Raw genomic sequence first — 24,888 nt, 5'->3', positions numbered from 1 at the left:
TTGTATCGAAAGTCTTCCTGACAAGGTGGTGGTCATGCAGCGTGTCTCGTTGTAGTTCCAAAATACATGAGGGGGTTGTGTAAGTCTCACATTGCTTAGAAAAGTGGAGGTTGATCACTTTATAAGTGAGAGAACCCATCTACCTAATGCCTTAAGATTTTGGGTGAATATGTGATGTCTCTCTCACTTGCGTGTTACTTTTGACCAAGTGTGAGTGCTCCTCGTGATAACCCAACATTGATATCAGAGCCTATGATTCAGTTAAGGGACTGAATCCTTGTTGATCACTTTATAAGTGAGAGAACCCATCTACCTAATGCCTTAAGATTTTGGATGAATATGTGATGTCTCTCTCACTTGCGTGTTACTTTTGACCAAGTGTGAGTGCTCCTCGTGATGATCCAACACATATATTCACCACCTCCTTTTATGACTCATCTTAGTGCAATGTGGTAGAGAAATTAGAATATATATCGCACTTTAAAAAATTCTTAGATGAAAAATATTTGGTTCTTGACCAAAAACTAATGGTAAATGGGGAAAGGTGTGAAAATTGTTGGTATGATGTGAAGGTTGCTGCATGCAAAGTACATGTTCCCACGTAGTAATTAGGAGGTTGTATCTCGTGATAAGTGGTCTTACAATTAAATGATTGTGAAATTATATTTTATGTATGAACATGTGATAATGAATGTTAAATGGTAATCTCATACAATACTCATTAAATGCTTGAGATGAAAATTCTGAAGCATTATCAATATGTATTTTTTGGCAGAATAATTAGAGAAATGAACTCTTATTCAAATTAAATGAGTTAGCAATCTTGCAAACGCCTGATTGTGAGTTGACAACAAACCAACATGTGATCATATAATTGATGCATCAATTAAAATCATAAAATATTTAAATGATCCACATGATGAGTGTATTGGTTCACAAATATCACCATGTATACGTTATAAAAAATTGAAAGATTTATTTTCACTTTTTGTCGGTGATGATCAAATTATTAACTTCCCTTAAGGGTAAGAAATGCATGAGAACTTATTAGATTAAATAATATTTTGACTCTTCAATTGAATACCACAAAAATTATTTTTCGTATCACTATATAACTGGGTTGATCCAGTTTTACATGTCAAAGTACAAATTTATTATTATTTGTAAGATTTTGGATTACAAATTGCATGTTGTTTATAAAATCCATTAAGTAAACTAGACTCGTACTCAATTCCCCTTTCACTATGAAACCTATTAATTTTCTTACTAAATTATTTTTCAATTTTATTTACAAAAGTCTTAAACATGCCAAGAGTTTCACTTTTATTCTTCCCTAGGTATACAAGAGTATAATCAGAAAAATCATCAATAAAAGTGATAGAATAACATTTATTACTTCTAGTTAAAGTTACATCAAGTTCACATATGTCAAAACATATTAGAACTAAAAGTCCAAATTCTCTTATTAATAATTTATATGAAGTCTTCGTTATTTTACCTAGATTGCAAAATTCACATTTTTCAAAGTCATTGATATTTAACTTTGGAATTAATTCTGAGTTACTTAAATTAGAAATAGTGTGTTTATTAATATGACAAGGTCTAGCATAAACATTAAAATCACATAGTAAACAGAAACAAACATTTAATTCATTTCAACATTCAACTTAAACATGTCATTAGTGGCGTACCTTTTTCTAAAAAAAATACTATTCTTAGCGAAGGTGTACAAATTTGTCCCAATAGACGGACTAAACTCTTTCTTATTCAGAAGAAATCTAGAAATAAGATTATGCATGACATCCATCAAAATCAAAGTTTTTCCGAAGATGAACGTCAGCTCCACGTCTCCAATACTAGTGACATTAGTAACATGGGCATCACCCAACAACATTATCTCATCTTTAGCAATGGTGTGTGTTTTGAACATAGTATGATCATAACAAACATGACGAGAGGCGTCAGTGTCTATCCATCAACTATCAGATTCACCAGCCATGTTGATTTCGATGATCATGACAATAAATTGATCATCAATCAAGTTAGCATGTGCATTAGGGGCAACATGTGATTTAGACATGTTCCTACATATTTTATAGGGGAAATCATGTTTAGGTTACATTTAATTTAGGAATGATTTGATGCAGATTATGAGATTGATTCAAATTAGGGAAGATTTAATGTGATTCTGATTTGTAACTTAGGGCACAAGTTGCATCTATGGACTTGTAACCCGAATTGTTGCAATTTATGTATGAATGAAAAATATTTGATTTTTGTGTGACTGATCCGAATTTGTCAAGTTGAGATATTTTGGGGATGTTTTTGGATACCGTTGACTTTTAGTTAACTTATAAAATAAAAATAATAATATAAACAATATAAAAATAAATAATATTAAGTAATAATAATAATGAATAAAATTAATTAGTGAAAATGAGAATAAATAATATATATAAAGAAAAATAAAAGTTAAAATGGTCCCCTTTGACTTTTAGTCAAATGGGTTGACCTTTGACTTAGACAAAAATGCAGAAAACTCAGATGAACCAAAAAATGACTCATAAGAACACAACTGACTCAGACAAAACCTAGTGACACAACAGTTGACCCAAAATAGAAAGATCGGATAAAAATGAGGGGAAATTTTAGGGTGTGACAATTGCCCATATTTTAATATCTTTAATTAGAGAGAATAAACGACGTCAGTCTTCATATTCTCACGATGGAAGATGATTAAATATAGAAGGACCCCAATTTTGTCAGTCGAGGGAGAAAAGAAATATGTGAGAAATAGGATAGGATAGGATGCAAGATCGTCGTCAACTAGTGAGTTGATGTTTAGGTCGAAGGGGAAAGGATATTCGCCAACTAGAGAGTTAATGCTCAGACCAAATGGGAAAAGAGCGTCGTTAACTCAAAAGTTGATGCTTAGATCAAACGAGAAAAGATATTTGTCAACTCGAGAGTTGATGCTTAGATCAAACGGGAAAAGATCGTCGTAAACTCGAAAGGTGATGCATATCAAACGGGAAAAATCACCGTCAACCCGAGGGTCGATTCTTAGATCAAACGAGAAAATATTATTGTCAACCGGAGGGTTGATGCTTAGATCAAACGGGAAAATATTATTGTCAACCGGAGGGTTGATGCTTAGATCAAACGGGAAAAGATCGTCGTCAACCTGAGGGTTGATGCTTAGATCAAACGGGAAAAGATCATCGTTAACCCGAGGGTATATGCTTAGATTAAACGAATAAAGATCGTCGTCAACTCAAGAGTTGATGCTTAGATCATACGAGAAAAGATTGTCGTCAAATCAAAAATTGATGCTTATATCAAATGGGAAAAGATCGTCGTCAACATGAGAGTTGATACTTAGATTAAATGGGAAAAGATTGTCGTCAACTCGAAAGTTGATGCTTGGATCAAACAAGAAAAGATCGTCATCAACCCGAGGGTCGATGCTTAGATCAAACGAGAAAAGATTGTTGTCAACCCGACAGTCGATGCTTAGATCAAACGGGAAAAGATCGTCGTCAACTTGAAAGTTGATGCTTAGATTAAACAAGAAAAGATCGTCATTAACTCAAGAGTTGATTCTTAGTTCATACGGTAAAATATTATCGTTGAACGAAATTTGATGCTTAGATCAAATGGGAAAAGATCATCGTCAACCTGAGAGTTGATGCTTAGACCCAACAGGAAAAGATCATCGTCAAATCGAAACTCGATGCTTAGATCAAACGAGAAAAGATCATCATCAACTAAAGGGTCGATGCTTAGATCAAACGGGAAAAGATCATCGTCAACCCGAGGGTCGGTGCTTAGATCAAACGAGAAAAGATCATCGTCAACCCGAGGGTTCATGCTTAGATCAAACGGAAAAATATCATCGTCAACTAGAAAATTAATGTTTAGATCAAATGAGAAAAGACCTTCATCAACTCGAGAGTCGATGCTTAGATCATACGGGAAAAGGTTGTCTTCAACTCGAAAGTCGATGCTTAGATCAAATGGGAAAATATCATCGTCAACCTGAGAGTTAATGCTTAGATCGAAATAGATAGATCTTCGTTAATCCGAAGATTGATGCTTAGATCAACAACAGGTGATCGTAGCCAACCAAAGGTTAGTGCTTAGATCAAAGTAAACAGATGGGTCATCGTCAATCCAAAGATTGATGCTTAGATCAAATGTGAAAATGATCACCGTCAACTCGAAGGTCGATGCTTAGATCAATGAGTAAAGGATTGTCGTCAACTCGAGAGTTGATGCTTAGATCAAGGATATGGATATCATCGTCAATCTAAAGTTTGATTCTTAGATCAAATAAGAAATGATCTTCGTCAAGTAAAGATTTTATGCTTATATCAAGGATAAGGATATCGTCTTTAATCAGAATATTGATGCTTAGATCGACAAAGGGTGATCGTTGCCAACCAAAGGTTGATGCTTAGATCGAAATAGATAGATCTTCGTCAATCAGAATATTGATGCTTAGATTGAAGGGTGATCATCTCCAACCAAAGGTTGAGGCTTGGATCAAAACAGATAGTTTGTCTTCAATCTGAAGATTGATGCTTAGATGGAACAAAGAGTGACCGCCTCCAACCAATGGCTGGTGCTTAGATCGCACATGATAAGATTGTCGTTAATCCGAAGATTGATGCTTAGATAAAAAGGAAAGGATTGTCGTCAATATGAGGATTGATGCTTATATCAAGGCGAGACAAATCATTGCTAACCCAAGGTTGGTGCTTAGATCACATGGGACAGGATCATCGTCAACCCGAAGGTTTATGCTTAGATGAAGACATGACAAGATTGTCTTTGGTCCAAATATTGATGCTTAGTTCAAGACAAATCAAGTTCACTTAGGATATGAAAGGTCAACACCCACTCGCGAGTTAGTATGGATTGTTTAAGACGACTATCTACTATGAAAGATTCCAGAAATGACTAACTAGGAAGAACGCTTGCTAGGGAAAGGTTTCAAATGAGACTTTGCGAAGGAAGTTATTTATTGGGGTAAACCAATAAGTATTCCTGCTGAGATAAGAACTCACTTGAGAAATTGTAACTAGTTTAATTGGGGAATTAATCTGGACTTCCACGAGCAGCCACAGAATTCTGGCTTATGATATACATGTATGCTTTATCCTGATGCATTTGATAACGCATGATATGTCTTTGGTTATCCAGCATAGTATACCACATATGTGGATATGGTATGCATGAAATGTAATGATTAATTAATTCATGTATTGGGTTAAGGGTTGTACGTTAATGGAAATTGGACTTCAAAGTAAGTATGTCAAGCAGGGTTTATTTTATTTTGTTCAAAAGAGCCAAGTGAGGTTAAGCTTTTGAGATGTGTGCAATAAGAGAAGTTGGACTTTGAAAGGTGATTATATTGTCAGATGAGTATTATATTAAAAAAACAGACATGATTAGATCGTCAGACGAGTACTGGACTTTGAAATGGAAATGATTTGACTTCTAGACGAGAACTAGATTTGACTGCCATGCGAGAACTAGACTTTAATTTATTACCAGATGAGAACTGGATTGAATTAGTTCTGAGTGAGCATCGAATTCTAAAGAAGAAAAGGGTGTTGTTGAACTTCTCTAGACAAGTACTGGTCTTTGCGGGTTCCAAATGGAGTCTGGGTTTTTTGGATTTAAAAATTATAATGTCGGTGACATGCGGTCTTTGGGAACTGAGGTTAAGTGCCACACATGACTCGTTATGCATGATAATCGAATGAGATTTGTTTTTATGAATGAAGTGTGATGACTGATGCATGAGGTATGATCCATAAAGTGTGATTACTGATTTATTCATGTAATGTGTTGTCAATGAAGATTGGGTTTCTAATATGCGTCAAGCAAGGTTAGGCCCTTTTAAGGTGCCAAGCGATGTTGGACTTTTGTGAAGTGCCAAGCAAGATTGAGTATTTATGGGGTACCAAGCAAGATTGAGCTTTTTACTTTTCATGCTTCCTGCTATGGAAATATGTTAGATGATATGCCTGATTTAATACTAGAGCGATGCAACATAAGTGATGCATGATGATGTTTTATGCGATGACTTGAATGTTTCAACAAAAGCCATGTGGCGGTTAAGACTAAGAAGTGTTTTTTTTCAATAAGGCTTCTTAGGAAAAGGTGGTAGGATGTTGTGATCTCCCGACACCCATTTTGAACTCAATAATTGTTGATGTATGACAGAGTTTGCTTGAGTAGCTTAAAAGTATAGAGAGAACTTACCCCTCTGTAGCCTATCTTGTCCCAGACTGTTAGGTCTTTGAAGATATTTGCCTTAATGTGAGTTTTGAAGCAGTCTTGCCATAAGATGACCTTGAGACAACTTGCCCTAATATTCTAAACCTCGAAGCAATTTTCCCTTGATTAATCGGTTCTTGGAACGGTTTACATCAGATTGACCAATATTTGGAGAGTTGACTTCACTATGCTTTTAAGGCGGCTTGCCCCAATATGAGCCTTGAAGAGATTCATCCTCGACTAACCGACTCTTGGAATGGTTTCCCCTGATGAACAGTTTCTTGGAGCGGTTTCTTTTGATCGAGCCATGCAGCAATCTACCCCATATTGACTGAGCTTTAGAGGGATTTTCCCTTGACCAACAGTGTCTTTAGAATATTTTCCCCTAATTGGACCACTTACAAATGATCGAGTTCCTCACGTATTACTCATTGTTGGAACTTCCTTGATGCTAAGCGTTGACTTGTAGATAAATTTGTTCTTTCAAAGTGGTAATTCTAATGCGATGCTTATGCAAAGTTTAAAATTGAAATTATTATTGAAATGATGTTGTGGTGTATAATGAATGGATCAATGGCCATAAAGCAATGTTTATTTAAAAATTTAAAGTGTGGAAATGATAATGCGCAAGCAAGATACCAATGAATATGATTCGTAAATATCTTTTGAGTCAGTTTAACACAATCTTGATGTAGTATGCTTTTTAAAAAATCTCGCTTCAATTAGGTCTTTTGAAGGTTGTAACGTGGTCTAGTTCACGGTTTTCGAAACAAAGGGATATAAGGCTCAAAAATTTAATTTTAACCCACATAATTCTTCTTCATGATCTTCGGTCCTATGTTCAGTTTATTCAACACATGAATTCAATTTTCAAGAGGGTTTTGAAGGTGAAGATGTGATGGTTTGAGAACCAATAAGGCTTTTTTTGCTTGAGGTGGAACTCCTACTTTTGTTTTCTTTGGATATGATAGTCACCTAATCTTATTGTTTTGTTTTTGTTAAGGATTTTAGTGACATTTTTTCGACTCTTTGCCTTTTTGTTTTTTTATCCCTAATTTTTTTCCTCGACCACTCTTTCGAGTTTTCATTCCACCGGGATACCCTATTTTTTGCCTAAGTCAATTTACAGGTTCTCGACTTAGAGGGTTTTTTTTGTTATTTTTGAACAATTTCCACAAAATTTATTTTTCAGCGAAAAGGTTGTAACTGTCATGTTAATTGTTGGTGAGGAACAACCACTATAAAAAATGGTCTTTCACAACTTCTTTGAAACTTCATAATGTGTGTGAGGAAGAAGATGTGGTTGAACCTCATTATTAGGAAGTGTATAAATGGAATGATTCTCTTGAAATTCGAATGCGCAGTCGAATTAACTTAAAACTACCTTACTCCTGGTTAAGCGTAAGGGTTTTTTATAACAAAAAGAAACACCAACTTCTGGGCTCAAAGGGGTTGACTAGGGATTAACTTCTTAACTCCTTAGTGTTTGGGAATTTAAGCAATGTCTTACATTGTCAGCAAAGTTTTATTCGACAGCATATTTTCAGCAATTTTGAGTATTTTATTTTCATCATTCTCCTTCCGATCTTTGCTTAAACAAAAGTTTGATAAAGGAAGGTGAATGGGATAAGTATTGATATTTTTTTGTCTTTGCGATAAAAATGGAAAAATGGGTGAACACGAAAGGATTGATTCAAAATATGCATGCTAATTTCATTATTATTACGGTCTAAAAATAAAAGGTTTACAAGCAAGTCACATTTAACAAATGAAGAAATTACAAATGAAAATGATACCCTAATGATCGCCAGCATTGAGGAAACTCTCTCATGCTTGATTCATTGTTTGATTGGCCTTTTCACCCACTCAAAGGTTGAGGTTGACATGTTCACCATGGAAGGGACGATATCATGATTTGACATTGAGTTAGTTGAGTCTTCTTCTTCAGGCTCTTCTAACATTAGGTTCTCGACTTCTATCGCATTTAGAAGAATATCGTTGATTCTTCCTTTCCTTTTGTTTTGGAGCAGGCTTATGTGGTGCAGTCTTTTTGCCTTTTTCTTTAAAAATCCCTAACTTTCTCCTGGACCGATCTTTCGAGTTTTCAATCCAACAAGATGATAACCTTTTTTGTCTAAGCCTTCCTTTGGGTTTTCGACTTATTAGGCTCTTTTTCTCTTTTGTATTTTTTTAGGCATAATTTTTTTCGAGTGTGTCGGAGTTCATAGGGAGTGGAGACTCATATCCACCGTTGTAAGAATCAAAGCTCCACCTTCTTTTCTATAAGGTTCAGTTGGTTAAACCTTACTTGGACCCATTGCCCCTTGATGGTGATGAAGGGAAGGATGATTAAGATTTTTTGGGGATGATGTGTGATGCCCCAGACCTGCAGCCACATGTTCTTGATTTTCTCTTTTCTCCATAAAAGATTGAAAGCTATCAAAAACCTCTCATACTTTCTCTTTCAAATCTTTGACTTCACATTTTAGAGCTTCTTGTCTTAGCACAAGTTCTTCCATGACTTGCGAGAATGAGTTTAATATGAGAGTGGAAGACCACTTGACTTTTATCTGGTGGGTGACGACAGGGTATACATTGGGTATGAATACTATGAAAATGAAATTCAATATGCTTAGGTTTTTTATTTTAATGAATGCAATGCAACGCCATGTATGGGCTCAGGAAATTATGGATTTGGAATCGCATGGGTAATTGGACAACAGAAGAACCTATATGGAAAGGCTCCTTATGATAGGATAGTTCTAAGTTTATCCACCCAACCCCTTGCAAAGGTTAGCTATAGGGTTTTTGATTGTTTAAGAACAAAACCTAATGTCATAAACCTTATTTGGAAATTCACCACGAGTATGGGCTAACCAATTCATGGTGAAATATCAAAGGATCACCCTTAGGCAGAGCCTTCGTATAGACCTAATGAGATGTGTATCTCTTAGGCCATACTACAGGGTCTCCAGGTCCAACATTTGGTATAGATCCTAAACAAGGTACTCAGAGTCAAGGATCATGTTCAAAATCTCATCATGAGTTTGGGCTAGCCACTTTAAGACGAAAATATTGGACATATCGACTCTAGGCGGAGTCTTCGTATAAAATCTATTGGGATGTGCATCTCATCGACCCATACTACATAACATCATTTATAACTTATGCTTTTTTTCTTAAGCTCGTGTATAGAGCTTCTCTCAATAAGCAGACCCAATCCAACATGATATATGAATAAAAAATAAAGCATCAAAATAAAACATAAAAAACAGCGAGAAAAAAGCAAAATAAAGAAAGAAAACATAAACACATGGAAACAAACAAAAAACACTCAACCTAAAGCTATAAAGAATAGGCTTGACTCGCGAGCTTAATCCCCAATAAAGTCGCCAGTTGTCGTAGTGCAAAAATTGCCTGAGTATACTAACGCTCGAAATAACTACAGAGTCGCCACTAAAATTTTATTTTTAAAGGGAAACATCGATAAAATACTTGAAGGACAAAACATGGTCGTCGCAACCTGTTTCGGGTTCGGGAGTCGGTTATGAGAAGGGAAGGTATTAGCACCTCTCACATCTATTGTACTCAATGGGAACCTACTAATTAGTTAGGTGGGTGTTTAGCTTAAAAATGTTTGAAGTTTTTCTGTTTGCTGAAAGATAATTTACAAAAGGGGGAAGTTTTAGTTTTTTTATTAATGGGTCTGATGAGATTTTGAGTCTCGCTCCTACGCATCCCCAAGTGCGATGGGAAACTCAATGCTACGTAGTTCTTTGGTAAAAATGTTTATGTGTGGGTTGTTTTTAGAGAATAGTGTTTAAGCCATTCGAGCAGTTAAACATCTGCTTGTATGCTTTCACGATGGAGGTTTAAGTGTCTGTTTGTATTTCATATTGAAATTAGTCAAACACCATTCTTTTTATGAAAAGTTGGTTTTAAGTGAACAAGGGAAAAAAATATGATTTGATGAGTTGAGATTGATTTTAAGTTTATTGTGAAAGTTTGTTTGTGGGACGCAAATAATCACTCAGACAAAGCGTGCGTTAAGCCCTCGATTATTCCTTCCTATTTGATTAAAGCATTTTAAAAGTGATTTAATTTAAAAGGAAAATAAAAACTATTTTTTTACTTTATCTTTTATTATTTTATTTTTTTGATATTTTGATTTTTTCTTTTGTATTTTTTAATTGTAATTGAATTAAAAATAAACTCAACAAAAATAACTAAATAAATTAACAAAAAATAAATAAATAAATAAAAGGAATTGGGGGGTGCAGGAGAAATTGGGGCGCTATGAATAAAACAAATTCAAGGGCCCAACGTTACTAAGCCTAAGATTGAGATAAACAAACAAAACAAAAAACAAAATAACAAGTCTGGCCTTTGGATCTAATGAAGGGCTCATATTAAACCAAAGGGCCAGACAATCTCACACACTAGATCGCCCTTCTAAGGAGTCAAATCAAATATTAAGGGTGGATGTGAATGTGCATGGTAAATACCATGAAGACTTCTGTATAGGAGTCCTTGGGGTCAAGGCTTAGTCGAACCATCGGACGACAAGGAGACACGCCACTTGGTCGTCATCCACTACACATGGGGGAAGGTATAAAAACAAAGATCCGAGGGGGATCTCTCATTTTCTCTTTTTTTCTCTTTCTCCCACCTCTTTCTCTCTCTCTCTCTATCTATCTATCTATCTATCTATCTATCTATCTATCTACCTATCTCTCTCTTCACTAACACTAAAACCCAACACATCCCACATAAAATGGATCAAACAATAACTTTTTTCCAGAAACCACAAGAACACGATGAAGAACATTTTGAACTTCATGAATGTTATTCATCAAATTTTCCAGAAATCACTATACGACCCTAAATCCAAAAGAAACCTTGACTATTTTTACATTCTAATTATGAATCCATACTCCAATTCCACAACAAACCATAAAATCAAAGTTAATCGAAGATCAAAACAACTGAAACCATAAACTCAAAAACCCAACTGATTCGACTCATACACCAATAATCATCAAAAAACAATAAGGGGAAGGGACAATCGAGCTAACCACAACAAATATCGAGCATGAAAACATTAAATAAATAAATAAATTAAAAAAGCTAAGGAGGTACTGATCCGGTTGTTCCTGGATGTGAAGACCCGTGTAATTTTGTTCTTACTATATTCTTCTTCATCTTTTTTCTTTTTTTTCTTCTACATGTGGTTGTAACAACGGAATGAGTGCTTAGGATCAATCAATTGGAATTTCAATATGGAAATCTAATTAATCCCACAACAGAGCTTTGATGAAGGTTGAAGTTGCAAGGAGAATGCTACAAATTGCTCAAGTTTACTGAATAATTGGAGGTTGTTACTTAGGTCCCTTGGTCTGGTGAATTTCATTAGCTTTTATAGAGAGAAATTAAGTTTAGGTTTCATTTAGATTAGGCATGATTTGATGCAGATTGTGGGATTGAATCAAATTAGGGAAGATTTGATTGTGATTCTGATTTGTAACTTAAGGCACAAGTTACATCTATGGGCTTGTAATTTGAATTGTTGCAACATGTGTATGAATGAAAAATATTTGATTTTTGTGTGATTGATCCAAATTTGGCAAGTTGGGATATTTTTTTGGATACTATTAACTGTTAGTTGACTAAAAAAATAAAATAAAATATAAATATAAAAAATATAAAAATAAATAATAATAATAATAATAAATGAATAAAATTAATTGGTGAAAATGAGAATAAATAAATATATAAATAAAAATGATTTTAATTTTAAAAAAAGGGGGGGCTAAAAGTTAAAATCGTCCCCTTTTACTTTTAGTCAAATGGGTTGATCTTTGACTTAGACAAAAATGCAGAAAACTCATATGAACCAAAAAAATGACTCATATGAACACAACTGACTTAGACAAAACCTAGTGACACAACAATTGACCCAAAATAGAAAGATCATATAAAAATGTCGGGCAAAATTTAGGGTGTGACATATACATTTAGAGTTAGAAACACCCTATCTTAGTATCTTCCTTCAGTAATGATGAGTCGGACTTGTCTTGGAAGAGCCTCATCCTTCATTGGTGTTTCTTCCTTCCTTCGTCGATCTTGTGGTCATGTTTGTTTCTTCATGTGTTCGTGATCGTCTCTCATCCTTCAAGTTTGTGTTTTGTTCTCTGTTTATCTTGCATTCTTTTACTATGTGTTTTTTAAAGTTATTCGTTGTTGCTCTGTTATATCATTTCTTGCTATATTTTTTGCAAAGTTATTCATTATTGCTCTGTTTTGTTCATTTGCAATTATTTATGTTATTGTGTTTGTTGCATTTGTTTTAGTAAATCGATCATTTGTTGTATAAGTGTTCTCTTGTATGTTTAACTTGGATTCTTTTTCTCCAAGCATATATGAGATTATTTTTCCTTACTACTTTCATACATTCATAACCCTGCATAAAAAGTTTGAGTTATGAAATTCATATTATAACATGAAATTGAATCTTTCAGTTGTTTCTCTTGTTATGTGTTTCACTTACTTCGTATCATTTGTAATATTTTATGTTCATATTTATTCAATAATTTTGTATGTGGTTCAATTTTGATTGTTTCAAATATACATTTTTAATTGTGATTATTTATTAATTTTGAATTGTGATTATTTTAATTTATATGTGTGTGATTTGATTCCCTTGTTTCACTTGTCATATGTGATTATTCATTCACTAAACCTCGTTTTGTTTCTAATTGCTTTTGTTTTCAACTTCATAGGCTCATACATGCCACATCATATTATTTTAATCCTTAATTCCACTATGAATATAATTTTAAAGATAAGGATGTTGAAGTTAAAAATGGGTTTATCAGATGTTACAGTAGGATGGTAAATGATGTTGTTGAGTGCAACGAAATTCTTAAGCAAATGGATGGATTTCATTATGTTGGAAGCATGTTTGAAAATATTGAGTTGAATTATTATTTAGTTTGTTTATATACATGATTTTATTTGCTTAGAAATATTTAGTTGAATTATTATTTATTTTGTAGGTCCATACAAAGAGAAAAAATAGGTTGGATAAAAAAAAGATGAATATCTTAGTTTATGTCATGTACAATTTGAAGTTGAAAAGTAGAAAAGCAAAAGTAAAAAGTTTTGTTCTTTCATTTAAAGATATTCATTCAGATGATGATTGGTTAACTAGAGATCATGATGAAGAAAATATGCAAACTAAAATTGATGTTGAGTAAGATGATGTTATTGTTAACAATATTGTGGAAGTTGATGTTGTTGTTACTAATATTGTGCAAAGTGGTGGTGGTTGGAAATCGTGAATTAGGTGTAAGTGAAACTTCAAGCAATCCAACTTTGGTTAATAATGAAGAAAGTGTTTCATTTGTGGCAGAGTTTGACGATGATAGTCAAGATACCGATGAAGATGATGATGGTGATATTGGTGATGGTGATTTCACCGGAGATTTTTGGATGTTTGAAGCCATTAGCATATCTATTTAATTTTTTTTTGCTTTATGTATTAATCAATTAATAAGGAATTAATTTTTTAAGTTTTTAACTACATACATTACTATCTTGTTTGTTTTATTATCGTGTGTTTTTGTTAAGAAGTTTGTTATGGAGTATGAAATTTAATTTTGATGTTAATTGGTGTTCTATTATATATATTTGTGTCATATATGAGGTATTTAATGGTTTATAAATATGTGTGTGTGTCGTATATTGTCACTTACATGTTTTTGAATGTCATTTATAGTTTTTCATAAACTCATACGAGTCTGAGAGTCTAGTCTACGGACTCTTTACAAGTCTGAGTAGACTCGCAAGACTAAAAACCTTGATCTGTGGAGGACCTTGTGTGCTCCTTATGGGAATCAGGTTGAGTCAGCATCTCATTTGTCTGGGACATCTATAGGGATGATAATGGGGTGTTGCGATGGTAGATTTAAGCATTATCGGCCATGCCCCCACCTCCCTTTATCAGTTTCGCCCCTGGCCCAAAACCCAACCAAGGTAACAATTGAACCCCCTCCCCCAACGAGAAATGGTTTTCTCCGCCTCGCACCGCATCCACCCGCATAATATTGTAATTTTTTTAAATGCACGCTTTTTTTATTACAACAAAAACTAATAAATAATCATAATACTTGGTCATTTTAATTTTATATGTATTTTCAAAAAATGAATAATAATTCTAATAAAATTGATATCTTAATATTAACAGGGGTAAGTGGGTAATAAAATTATTAAAAATAATATTAATAAATTTAATTTAATTGGCAGGGTGGGTGCATGATGGATACTAGCATCCTCCGCTCTCACTCCTGTAATTAAAAATCGGGTTTTCCTCACCCTCATCCTCGCTCATAATTAAATCACTTTTTCTGCCTAGACTTGTAGTTTGGTTTCCAATGTATGGTATATGATTTTTAGGTGGTTAGGAGTTCAATCGATTTTTTCTTGAGACCTTAGATTAGTTTTTGAATTTTTCATTTCTCTAAGTCCTAAGGCAAAGTTTGGAGGTAAGTATCTGGCAGGCGATGGCATGGATTGTCTAGTATGTCCGCAATGATAAGCTTTTTACTAGTACGTCAACAAATATGAAAGAAGTGGAGAATAAAAGTATCCTTTTGACCTGGAGTTGGTTTCTTATTAAATCTCATTAGACCTCTTTCTTTCAAAGATTGACTTTAGAATCCTATCATGCGTTTGAATCAATAGTGGATGGTGTATTTGGTCTGACCCCCTAGCGTGTAGTGGTTTCTTGGTGTTTCATGTGGTTCTCGTCCTTCTTTGGTGAGATTGGTGTCTGAGTTCTAAGTTTGTGTTGGTTGGTGGCTTGCTATGTGTGTAATTGATGAGTTCTAACACTTAAAGGAGTAGGATTATAGACATCACCAATTCTCTTAGCATGCTCTTAGCTTACAACAAAAGAAAAGGAATCTAATATTAAAATCATCATTTAAATGTACAATTATTCCATGTACACATTTTTCTACCACTATTATTTGTAGCTACATAATGCAATCAATGACAATGCACATGTCTTTTTTAATGTTCTAAATAGTTCAATAAATAATATTAAATACTCTCTTTGATTTATTAATAGAAAACAAAATTTAATTTTTTAAATTTATTGAATAATAAATATATTTGATATGTACATCATCTAAATACATTAATATATTTAAAAATATTTTTTTATAAATAAGATAAGAGAGAATATACATTAAAAGCACAAAAGACTCACAAAAAAGTATGTAACAAAACTACCAAGTAGAAACAAACATAAAATTACAATTAATAGTTGTACATTTTTTTCAAGTAGTAATATCAAAACTAAAAATATATGGGAATTTCTTATCACACCCTATGGGTGGAAAAACACCCTATGAAAAATCCAAAATACCTCTCATATTTCGAAGATGTATCTTCGGACGCACTCTTGTATCACCTTATGTCGCACCAAATGAGTGTCATCCTAGAGTAAAATAAAATTTTATTCTGGAGATTCATCTCCAGATATTTTCAACAAACATATTGATATTTGAGCAGCCTAGTGGATATTTCAGGGATGCATCTTCAGAGGTTCGGGACGGGATTTTGAAATATATGTCACCTTTGTATGTCAGGTATTTACGGAGATGCGTCTTCGGAATAAGGAAATATGATTTTGATAAAAACAGTCACCTACATGATCACACACCTATACTTATTTTTCACTCCAAACTCTTTCCAAAAAACCTTCCATTCTCAATCAACATTTTCACTCCAAATGTTCATTCTTGTGTTTCATCACATCACAATGAGCAAAAGAAACTGGAATTTTAGGTAAATACCATTCATTTCAAACCTCATTGATCACATTAAGTTTGTTTTTAGTTTGAAAAAATGTGCGTTGAATCCAGAGATGTATTTATGAAGTTTGTATGAACTCTCCCGAAGATGCATCTCCGTAGTCTATATGTTCTCATTTTTTCAATTTTGTTTACAATTTTAGCAGTTTTTGAGTTTTTTATTGTAATTGTTTTCATTAGATATGGTGCACCTCAATATTTTCCCAAAACATGTTATGTTCCGGATGCCAAAGGTGTTGTTGTAAATGAGACACATGTTGACAACCAATTTAAAAATGAGCAAGAGTTTGAATTTCGTGATCACATGCTTCAATTGATTCGTACGGAAACCTTTAAATTGAGATTTTGTGTGGTAATCAAAAGGTCTGATAATGGTTCGGATAGAAGAGGTGCATTTGTGACAACGACATGCGAAAAAAATGGGAAATATATACCTCTTTTCTGGAATTTTAAACGAGATGACACTAATTCAAGAAAATGTGAGTGTCCTTGTAAGTTGCGTGGTTATATGTTGGAAAATAAGAAATAGAGATTTAATTTCATATGTGGTTTACATGACCATGACTTGTGTAAAAAGTTAGTCGGTCATCCAATTGTGTGTCGCCTCATGCCAAAAGAGAAAGAATGTGTTTCAGACATGACATTGAATTTGGTTCAACCGAAAAACATACTTGCAACTTTGAAACTTAAAAGACCCAAAAATATCTCAAATACCAAACAAGTGTATAAATTTGGTATCAATATAACAAGGCGCTAAGGGGGGGTATAAGTGAAATGCAACAATTATTGAAACTTTTGGATGATAACAATTATGTTTCCAGGTACGGAACGTGCGAGGATGGAGTAACCGTTAGAGATATATTTTGGACTTATTCTCATTCTATCAAGTTGTTCAACACGTTTCCTATTATGTTCATCATTGATTCAACGTATAAGACCAACAAGTATAGACTTCTGCTATTTGAGATAGTTTGTGGTACCTCTATTGAGATGACCTATTATGTCAGGTTTGTACTTTTAGAGAGCAAAAAAGAGGAGAATGTTACTTGGGCTTGAGAGGTGTGTCGTGCAATGTTGAAGGATCAAGAAGAGATGTCGAAAGTAACTGCTATCGACCGCAATACCGCTTTGATGAATTTGACTGCAAAGGTTTTTCCTTTTTCTTATGCATTACTTTTTAGGTATCATATAACAAAGAATGTGAGAAGTCAGGTTAAACTTGTGGTAGGGAAGAAACAGATAAAGGACGAAGATGAAAAATTATGAAGACGGATGTGATGGTGGAAAAAAGAATTGATGCATGAAATGTTATAATAAATTATTCTACTAAAGAGTTATATGCTGATTCCGTTATACATTTCAAGAAGGTGTGCGAGATATATCCAGATTTGTTAAAATATGTTGAAAGCACAATTTTATACCAGGTGAAGACACCTTGGGAATACAACAACAAACCAAGTTGAGTTTACCCATGTTACATTGAAGAATTGGTTGGAAAATAGTAAGGTTGAATTGTGTAAGATTACAACTCTGTGAACCAAATGATCCAAAACCAGCATAATGAGATACATACATCATTTGGTCGGAGTATCACAAATTTGAAACACAAATTTAAAGACAATAATCTTTATTCTCAGTTGGTCGATAATATATCTCGAGCAGGTTTGAATTATATTTTTTATGAAGAAAAATGAGTTGGTGATCTGATAACACAAAGTGTGATTGCACAATTGTGAAAACTTATGGTCTCTCATGTGCCTGTCTTATAGAAAAGAAGGTGAAACTTGGTAGTCCATTAAGCATGGATGAAGTTTGCATTCATTGGAAAAGGCTTAGGTTTGATGATGATGGTGTCATGAAAGATGGTAAATTGAATATCTCTATCTTAGCCGAATGGGAAGTGATACAAGAGAGATTTTTGAAATCGATGCCAATATGAAACTCCATATCAAAGAAAAATTGAGGAATAATGCTTATCCGAAAACCCCTTACTTGAAACCACTCTCTCAATCAGTAAAAAGAAAAGATGCTCTGAAGAAGGTCAAGCCTACATTGAATGACAATTTAATTGTGCGATCTCCTTCGTATTTTGAACATGTTGACAAAGTTTTTTCGGGCTCACCAACTCCAAATTTTCAAAAAAATGTTTTTAAAGTAGCTCGTATTATAAAATCACCTCATTCGCCGTCTCCATAAAAAATTTCATTCATTGACGAGATGTCAGTTTTTATGCACAAATACATCAAATAGATCGTGAATGTTAAGGGTAACGATAATTGTGATTTTCGAATTGTTTCGACTTTGCTCGGGAAATGAGAAGATGATCACATACTTGTCCTCCATCAACTTATCCATGAGTTAAGGATCCATAAAGAATCATACACACAATTTTACGGAAGGAAAGAAAATTTTAATGCAATTTATCAGTCACTTGTTCCTTGTATTAGTGGACCGACGCTTGAGGAAAAATGGATGCGCTTCTCTGAAATGGATCATCTCTTAGCAAATGTGTATGATAGAGTGTGTATTGATCTTTTAAGATAAGATTTTTTGAAAACTTTTTTCCCACTACGCATCATCCCACCTCAAAATCCAAATGATCGTATTATGTGTATTATGTGACTTTCAAAATCACAACATTTTGTTCAGGTTTATTTGAAACCGAAATGCCTTATACCACTCACATCAGTGGAGTGGACGACTCATTCAATAACAAAAGTCGAGACTTGGCCCGACTGATTTGTGGAATGGATGCAAGAGTTCACCAAATTGAGTGAAATTGAAAGAGAATCAAATGCACAAAAGTCAAAAGGGTACCACCCATACTTATATACTTAGCCAACGACAAATCTTTCGATTTGTTTTAGTTTTTCGTCATCAATTAATTATATGTAATTATGTATTAATATTAATGAAGTGTAATATATACAATTTCAAATATTTTAATATATTTTGATGTTTGTCAAAAAATTGTCCATTTGTCAAATAAAACACATAGATTATCTTTTCTGTCTGGATTAGGAGAGGTTTCAGAGATGCATCTCCTAAATAAGAGAATATGATGGTATCAGAAATGTATCTCTAAAACCTCCACTAATACAATATATAATTTTTGAAGTCCATATTTGTCTACAACTACAATAAATATAGACTCTTGTATCATATCTCATACAAATAGATAATGTCGTAAATGAACATCATCTAGTATGTCGCAAATGTCTCATTTTTCAACGCGACATCCGAACAAAAATTTAAGATCTATGAGTACACTATGGATGGCAAAACGGATCGTGGCCTTTCAGACCGGCTCACGCACACTCTAAAATATGATAGTTAGGTTGGAATTTTGTATTCGCCTACCCACTCAGTCTGCTCAGCTTTAAGCTCGCCCCGCTTTAAACCCGCCAAAAAAGGGCAGTCCGCCAACCTAGTTATCAAGCACTCAAAAAAATTTGATTGGTTGAAGATTGATACTTAAACTATAGTTTTGAAATATTTATTGATGATTCTATTTTATATATTTATTTGTGAATATATGCAATATTTTTTTAAATAAAATTTGTTAAAAAGATGTTTTAAAAAAATTGTTCTAAAAAATAAGTGAAAAATCTAATTGAAACATAAAAGTAAGTCTATCAATCTATTAAAAAAAATAGGCGGACAAGCCCGTTGTCCGCCACCTTGGCGGACCATGCTAGATTTTTAAATCCAATTTTACTTGGCAGGTTTGTCCACCCCGAATCTCTTTTTTAACGAGCTTAAGGCAGGGCATGATGGTCGATTTTACCACCCCTAGACTACACCCCTTTTGCAGATCTGCAATACGAAGTGCAAAATCTCCTACCTTGCGCAGATAATAAAAAAAATTGTGAAGCTCAAGTATTCACCGTCAATTAGTAACAAGTCAAGATTGAGTTCAACAACTATGAATTTAAGACGGATGCAGATATAAAGGCTATGTGGAAAAAAAATCCATTTCATAACTAAAATTTCGATCAAGGTGGAAGCGACGATTTCAAAATCTATCGAAGATATTGAAGCATCCATTTGAATATTGAAATGTAATATTTGATTTTATGTAATGCTGATTTTATATTATGAATGATATTTTATTTTGTTAAAATACAACTTTTTAATTTGCTACTTTTGTTTCTTTTTCAATATGCTACAGAGATACATCTACGGATAGATTATAAAGATACAACTTCGGATCTAAAAAAGACACACTCCTAAGATGTGATTCAGAATTTGATCTATAGTGTATGTGAGGAGTGCTTCAAATATGCATCTCCAAAATTATAAGAAAATTTTATATTTTCACGTTGTACCCTAATAATATATATGATGCATTAAAAAATACTCAAATATTTGTATCAATGAACCTCATGTAAACATTATCTTTGATTGCAAAGACCTAAACACATATAACCAATTAATCATGAGTGTTTGCAAGTTAGAAGAGAATGGAAGACTTAAAAAGGAAAAAAAATTGAAAAAATATATATAAAAACTTAACATTTTTAAAAATAATAATTTTACATAAAATAATAAAATAAATAAATATTTATGATTAATACATTTTTAATTTTCAAACAATTATATCATAGATTATATATTTAAACAATTTATCTAAGTCATTCAAAATCTTTCAAATCCCCCCTCCAACACAAATTTTGAATTCTCCAAAATTATAGATTTTTGTATTATGAATAAAAATAAACTCTTCAAAACCTTCTCCATTATTTTTCACTAAATCCTTTTTTTTTCAAAATCCTCCCATCCAAACTATCAAACAAAGCCTAATAGCGCATTCAAACAGGGTCAACAGTGCCATCTCAACGCTGTACTTCATTGAGTTATGGGCTTTACTAACAATTTTCAGCAAGCCAAAAGGGAAGAAAATGAATTATATTGAGAAAGAAGAGTAACAAAACCGGACAAGCAACATAAACCAGGTTTAACAATTCAATTTGTTCATCAAATAAATTGAGGAAGATTGATTATTGTCAACACATACAAAAACACAAGTGTAAAGAAAGAGCAAACTACAAACATCAGCACAGGGATGTGTTGAAGAGAGTCATAAAAGCTAGCACAGTGCTTGACAGTTCTAACTTTTGGACGGTGACCATGGATTACGCGGCGAGGAGGTTGCTGAAGGAGAGGGGGATGTGGGGAGTTGAATATATGCTTACACTGCTGGGATAGCTAGTGACATTGCATGCTTGCTAGATCTCCAATTGACTATGGTGGAGAGAGAGGGACAGGGAGTGAAGAAGTGGTAGAAGGCCATGAAAGAGGAAAAGCAAAAGGTGAACCTAATAAGGACCTATCTGTATATTCTCATTTTATAATGGACTTCAGATGCAATTTCAGTCCAACCTCTGATGTTTTTCTTTTACATCAGATAGAAATAAAAATATGTAGGTTGCTGATGAACATCCTAATTACTAATCAGAATAATGCAATCCAGGAAGGGGGAACACGGAATAAATTCATCCAAATAACAACAACAGCGCATTTCCTTTACATTTTTGGAAGTTCAAATAATCAAAAGGTCATGTAAAATTTTAACTATTGAAGAAACCAGATACTATAATCTGGCGGAATCATACACATACTAAGCATGGGTTGCATAAATATATGAGTTAACAACATATGCATATAAGAAAAAGTTCTAAGTGCTACTACACATAAATAAGAAAATAACGGCAGGCTATCCCTCCTTTTGATATAAATTAACTGGCAGCAACAACTCACCCAGAAGACCAGAAGATTTTTCTTCAGTCAGCTTTAGCCCCAAACAACACCTTGCAAAACAGCTAAGATGCATTGGGTAACGGTTTGCAGAAATACTATTGTGAAGATTGTTTTGGTTTGAGCAGAAAAAATCTACAACTAACAATGGCATCAATTAAGAGGCAAAAGATTGAGGTAAAATTTAGCTCTACATTTATGCCAGTAACAAGCTAACGTCTTGTTGATGTGCTCACTGCACAAAAGAATGACGCGCATCACCAATTATTAGTTAGTACATAAGTGGAATCCATAAACATTATTATCTATGAAAACTCAACACAAAGATGGCAAAGGAAAACCGATTGAAGGCAACCAAATCCAAGTAAAATATCATTCAATTGGCTACAAGAGTCACTAATTACTAATAAGATGGGCAAACATTCTTCTATCGGGAAAAATGCTCCTCAGAGGAAGTGGTGGTTTAACAATGAAGATAGTTTGTTGATTTCCTAATACAACATCTACAGTTTAAGACCTTCAAAGGATAATAACATATGCTTTACAATCTTCCATGGAGAAGAACAATTGTCTTCTTTCAACCAAAAAGAAAATTACTTGAATACATAAATTATAATCACCACTTATTGACACTACACAAGTTGCTATTACAAAATAATTTAACATGAATAACACAAAAACCAGAAACCCCGTCTGAAATACTAGCTAATGCATTCGTGTCTATCAAAGAATAAATTATAAATTATAATGACATATGCAAATTCCCAGAACCCATAAATCCTAAGATAACATACCTCTCCTACTGAATCATATCACAATCACAAGTCACAACATTTTTGTATAATGCCATTTTCACAATCTTTCATTCTCATGTATTGGCAAAGAAACAGCCATTTAAATACTGCTCCTCAGAAGAAGTGCTGGTTCAACAATGAAGACAGTTCATTGATTTACTAATACAACATCTACCATTTCAAGACATTTTTACTATCGTCCATGGAGAACAATTGTTTTCTTTCAACCAAACAGAAAATTACTTACATACATGATTCACGGTTACCACTCGTTGACACTACAAAAATTGCTATTAGTATTAACTTAACAAGAATAACCCAAAAACTAGCAAGTAGCATCCCTATCGAAGATACTAGCTAGTAGCTAATGCACTACTCAGTCTAATATCAAAGAATAAATTATAGATTATAATCTACACATGCAAATCCCTAGAACCCATAAATCTCAAAGTAACTAACACTCAGTTTCTATCAAATCATATCACAAGTCACAACAGTTTTAGTATTACCATTTTCACAATCTTTCAGTATTATGCATTGATATAGGAAAACCATTTTCTTTATATCTTATCAACTTTTTTCCAGCATTAAAGCCATCCAAATTATTCATTCAAGATCACTAAACAAATTACACTACAAAGGTTAGCCATTATCAAGCTGAAAAAATATGAATTTTAAGCCAATTGTCTGCAAGGGCAGCACAGCCACAAGCTGGTATACAATTTATACCACAATCAAATACCCAAAAATTGATGGTAACAAAAAAAATTGATAGCTCACAGGTGATGATGGTCCTCAAATTGGCACGTAGCGTTTCAACGCCTGCTTCGCCGTGACAGCCACTCCGACCACAACTCCACCAACAGCACCTGCTACAGCAGCTGATCTAACCCCTCTCGCAGCTCGATACAACACGCCAGTGCCAAGCCCTGCTGCTATGCTGTTCAACACATCGTCGGTATCTCTCGCGGCCGTGATCCCGCTCTCAATGCCAGCGTAAAGCAACCCGATCACACCGAGCCGGTTACCCCACGTCCGACCGGTGTGACCTGACGAGTTGAGAATCCGATTGACTCTGAGCTTCATGGTATCTCCTGACTCGAACGATTTAACGCCTTCGACGAGACCTACGCCGGCGCCGGCAACGGCTCCGCCGAGGTAGCCGCAGCCGGTGAGGAAAGTTAGGGTTTCTCCCCAGGAGCGGTGCTTTCGGGCAGCCTCCTCGACGAAAAGGTGCTCGGGTGAGGTTGGGAGCTGGTAGAGGTTTCGAATGGGTACTTCGAGGTCTTTGTAGGGATTGTAGAGTCGTTTTTGGTTATTTGAATCGGAACCTGATTCGTGATTGGAGGTCTGGTACGCCATCGGAGAGACGCTTCCAGACTCTAGGGTTAGGGTTTGGGCGGAGAGAGAGAGAGAGATGCCGAAGAACGACGCTGTTTGTGTGGAGAGCCTTGAGATTTGCGAGATCAAGACTGTATGGCGGCGCGTTGGAATTGATTCGAAAGATGAACCGGGTTTAGTATTGAACCGGATCTTTTATTTAAAGGGAATTGCTTTAAGTATATGTAAGTAAATACTCAAATGGGTCTCAAATTTTTTACACTTTTTTCAAATCAATCGCTAAATTTATAGAAAGTGCTAAATAGTCGAGGGCTTTGCAAAACATTAATCAAATTAGGGCGAATTTAGATAAACAACTTATTCACAACAAATATTTATCAAAATAAATGTTTATGAACAAAATTTTATAAGTTAATTTTTATAACAAATTATAAAATAAATTTAAATTGTTTTTATAGATTGGAGAATTTAAAAAGTAAATTTTAAAAAAATAAATGAAAAATACCATTATTTTGATAAAGCCTCTTAAATAATGTTAAAACTTATGTCAATAGATAAAATTGAATATGTCAGGATAAACATGTTTTTAGTCTCTCAGTCACTTCTATTTAACTAATGGTCGGTCACTAGTATCATGTCTTTAGGATTTTTTTTAGTTAGTGCTCTTGCCCTTAGGTGTTGTTCGGCTAGTCCTTCGTGCACTTTCAGGAAGATGTAATCGGTCTCTACTTTCTCCAAGCACCTTAGCAATGGTGTAGATAAACCTCTTTTGTACAAAGTTACTATGTCCACTATGTACCCCCTGAAGGAGAATAGCGATCCAAAACGCA

General features: G+C 34.0%; 1 protein-coding gene across 3 annotated transcripts; it reads right to left on the bottom strand.

The window, feature by feature from the left end:
• Nucleotides 1–21,713: 21,713 nt before the first annotated feature.
• LOC127087311 (mitochondrial import inner membrane translocase subunit TIM23-2) lies at nucleotides 21,714–24,313 on the bottom strand. Of its 3 annotated transcripts, none has more exons than XM_051028193.1 (2): nucleotides 23,498–24,313; nucleotides 21,714–21,988 (listed from the first exon to the last, which is right to left on the bottom strand). In XM_051028193.1, exon 1 carries the CDS (start codon nucleotides 24,077–24,079, stop codon nucleotides 23,513–23,515), a length of 567 nt encoding a protein of 188 aa, XP_050884150.1. In that variant the 5' UTR covers nucleotides 24,080–24,313; the 3' UTR covers nucleotides 21,714–21,988; nucleotides 23,498–23,512. The 3 variants fall into 3 exon arrangements, with proteins under 3 accessions (XP_050884150.1, XP_050884152.1, XP_050884151.1); XM_051028195.1 differs by having other exon boundaries at nucleotides 21,714–21,976; XM_051028194.1 differs by lacking the exon at nucleotides 21,714–21,988 and adding an exon at nucleotides 22,018–22,158.
• Nucleotides 24,314–24,888: the final 575 nt, after the last annotated feature.

This window comes from Lathyrus oleraceus, chromosome 5 (genome assembly GCF_024323335.1).
Source record: "Lathyrus oleraceus cultivar Zhongwan6 chromosome 5, CAAS_Psat_ZW6_1.0, whole genome shotgun sequence".
Classification (NCBI taxonomy): domain Eukaryota; kingdom Viridiplantae; phylum Streptophyta; class Magnoliopsida; order Fabales; family Fabaceae; genus Lathyrus; species Lathyrus oleraceus.
This window is presented reverse-complemented; position numbering and strand designations above follow the sequence as displayed.

Coding starts and splice junctions, on each gene's coding strand:
- LOC127087311 (XM_051028193.1), bottom strand. CDS start 24,079: ATGGCGTACCAGACCTCCAATCACGAATCAGGTTCCGATTCAAATAAC.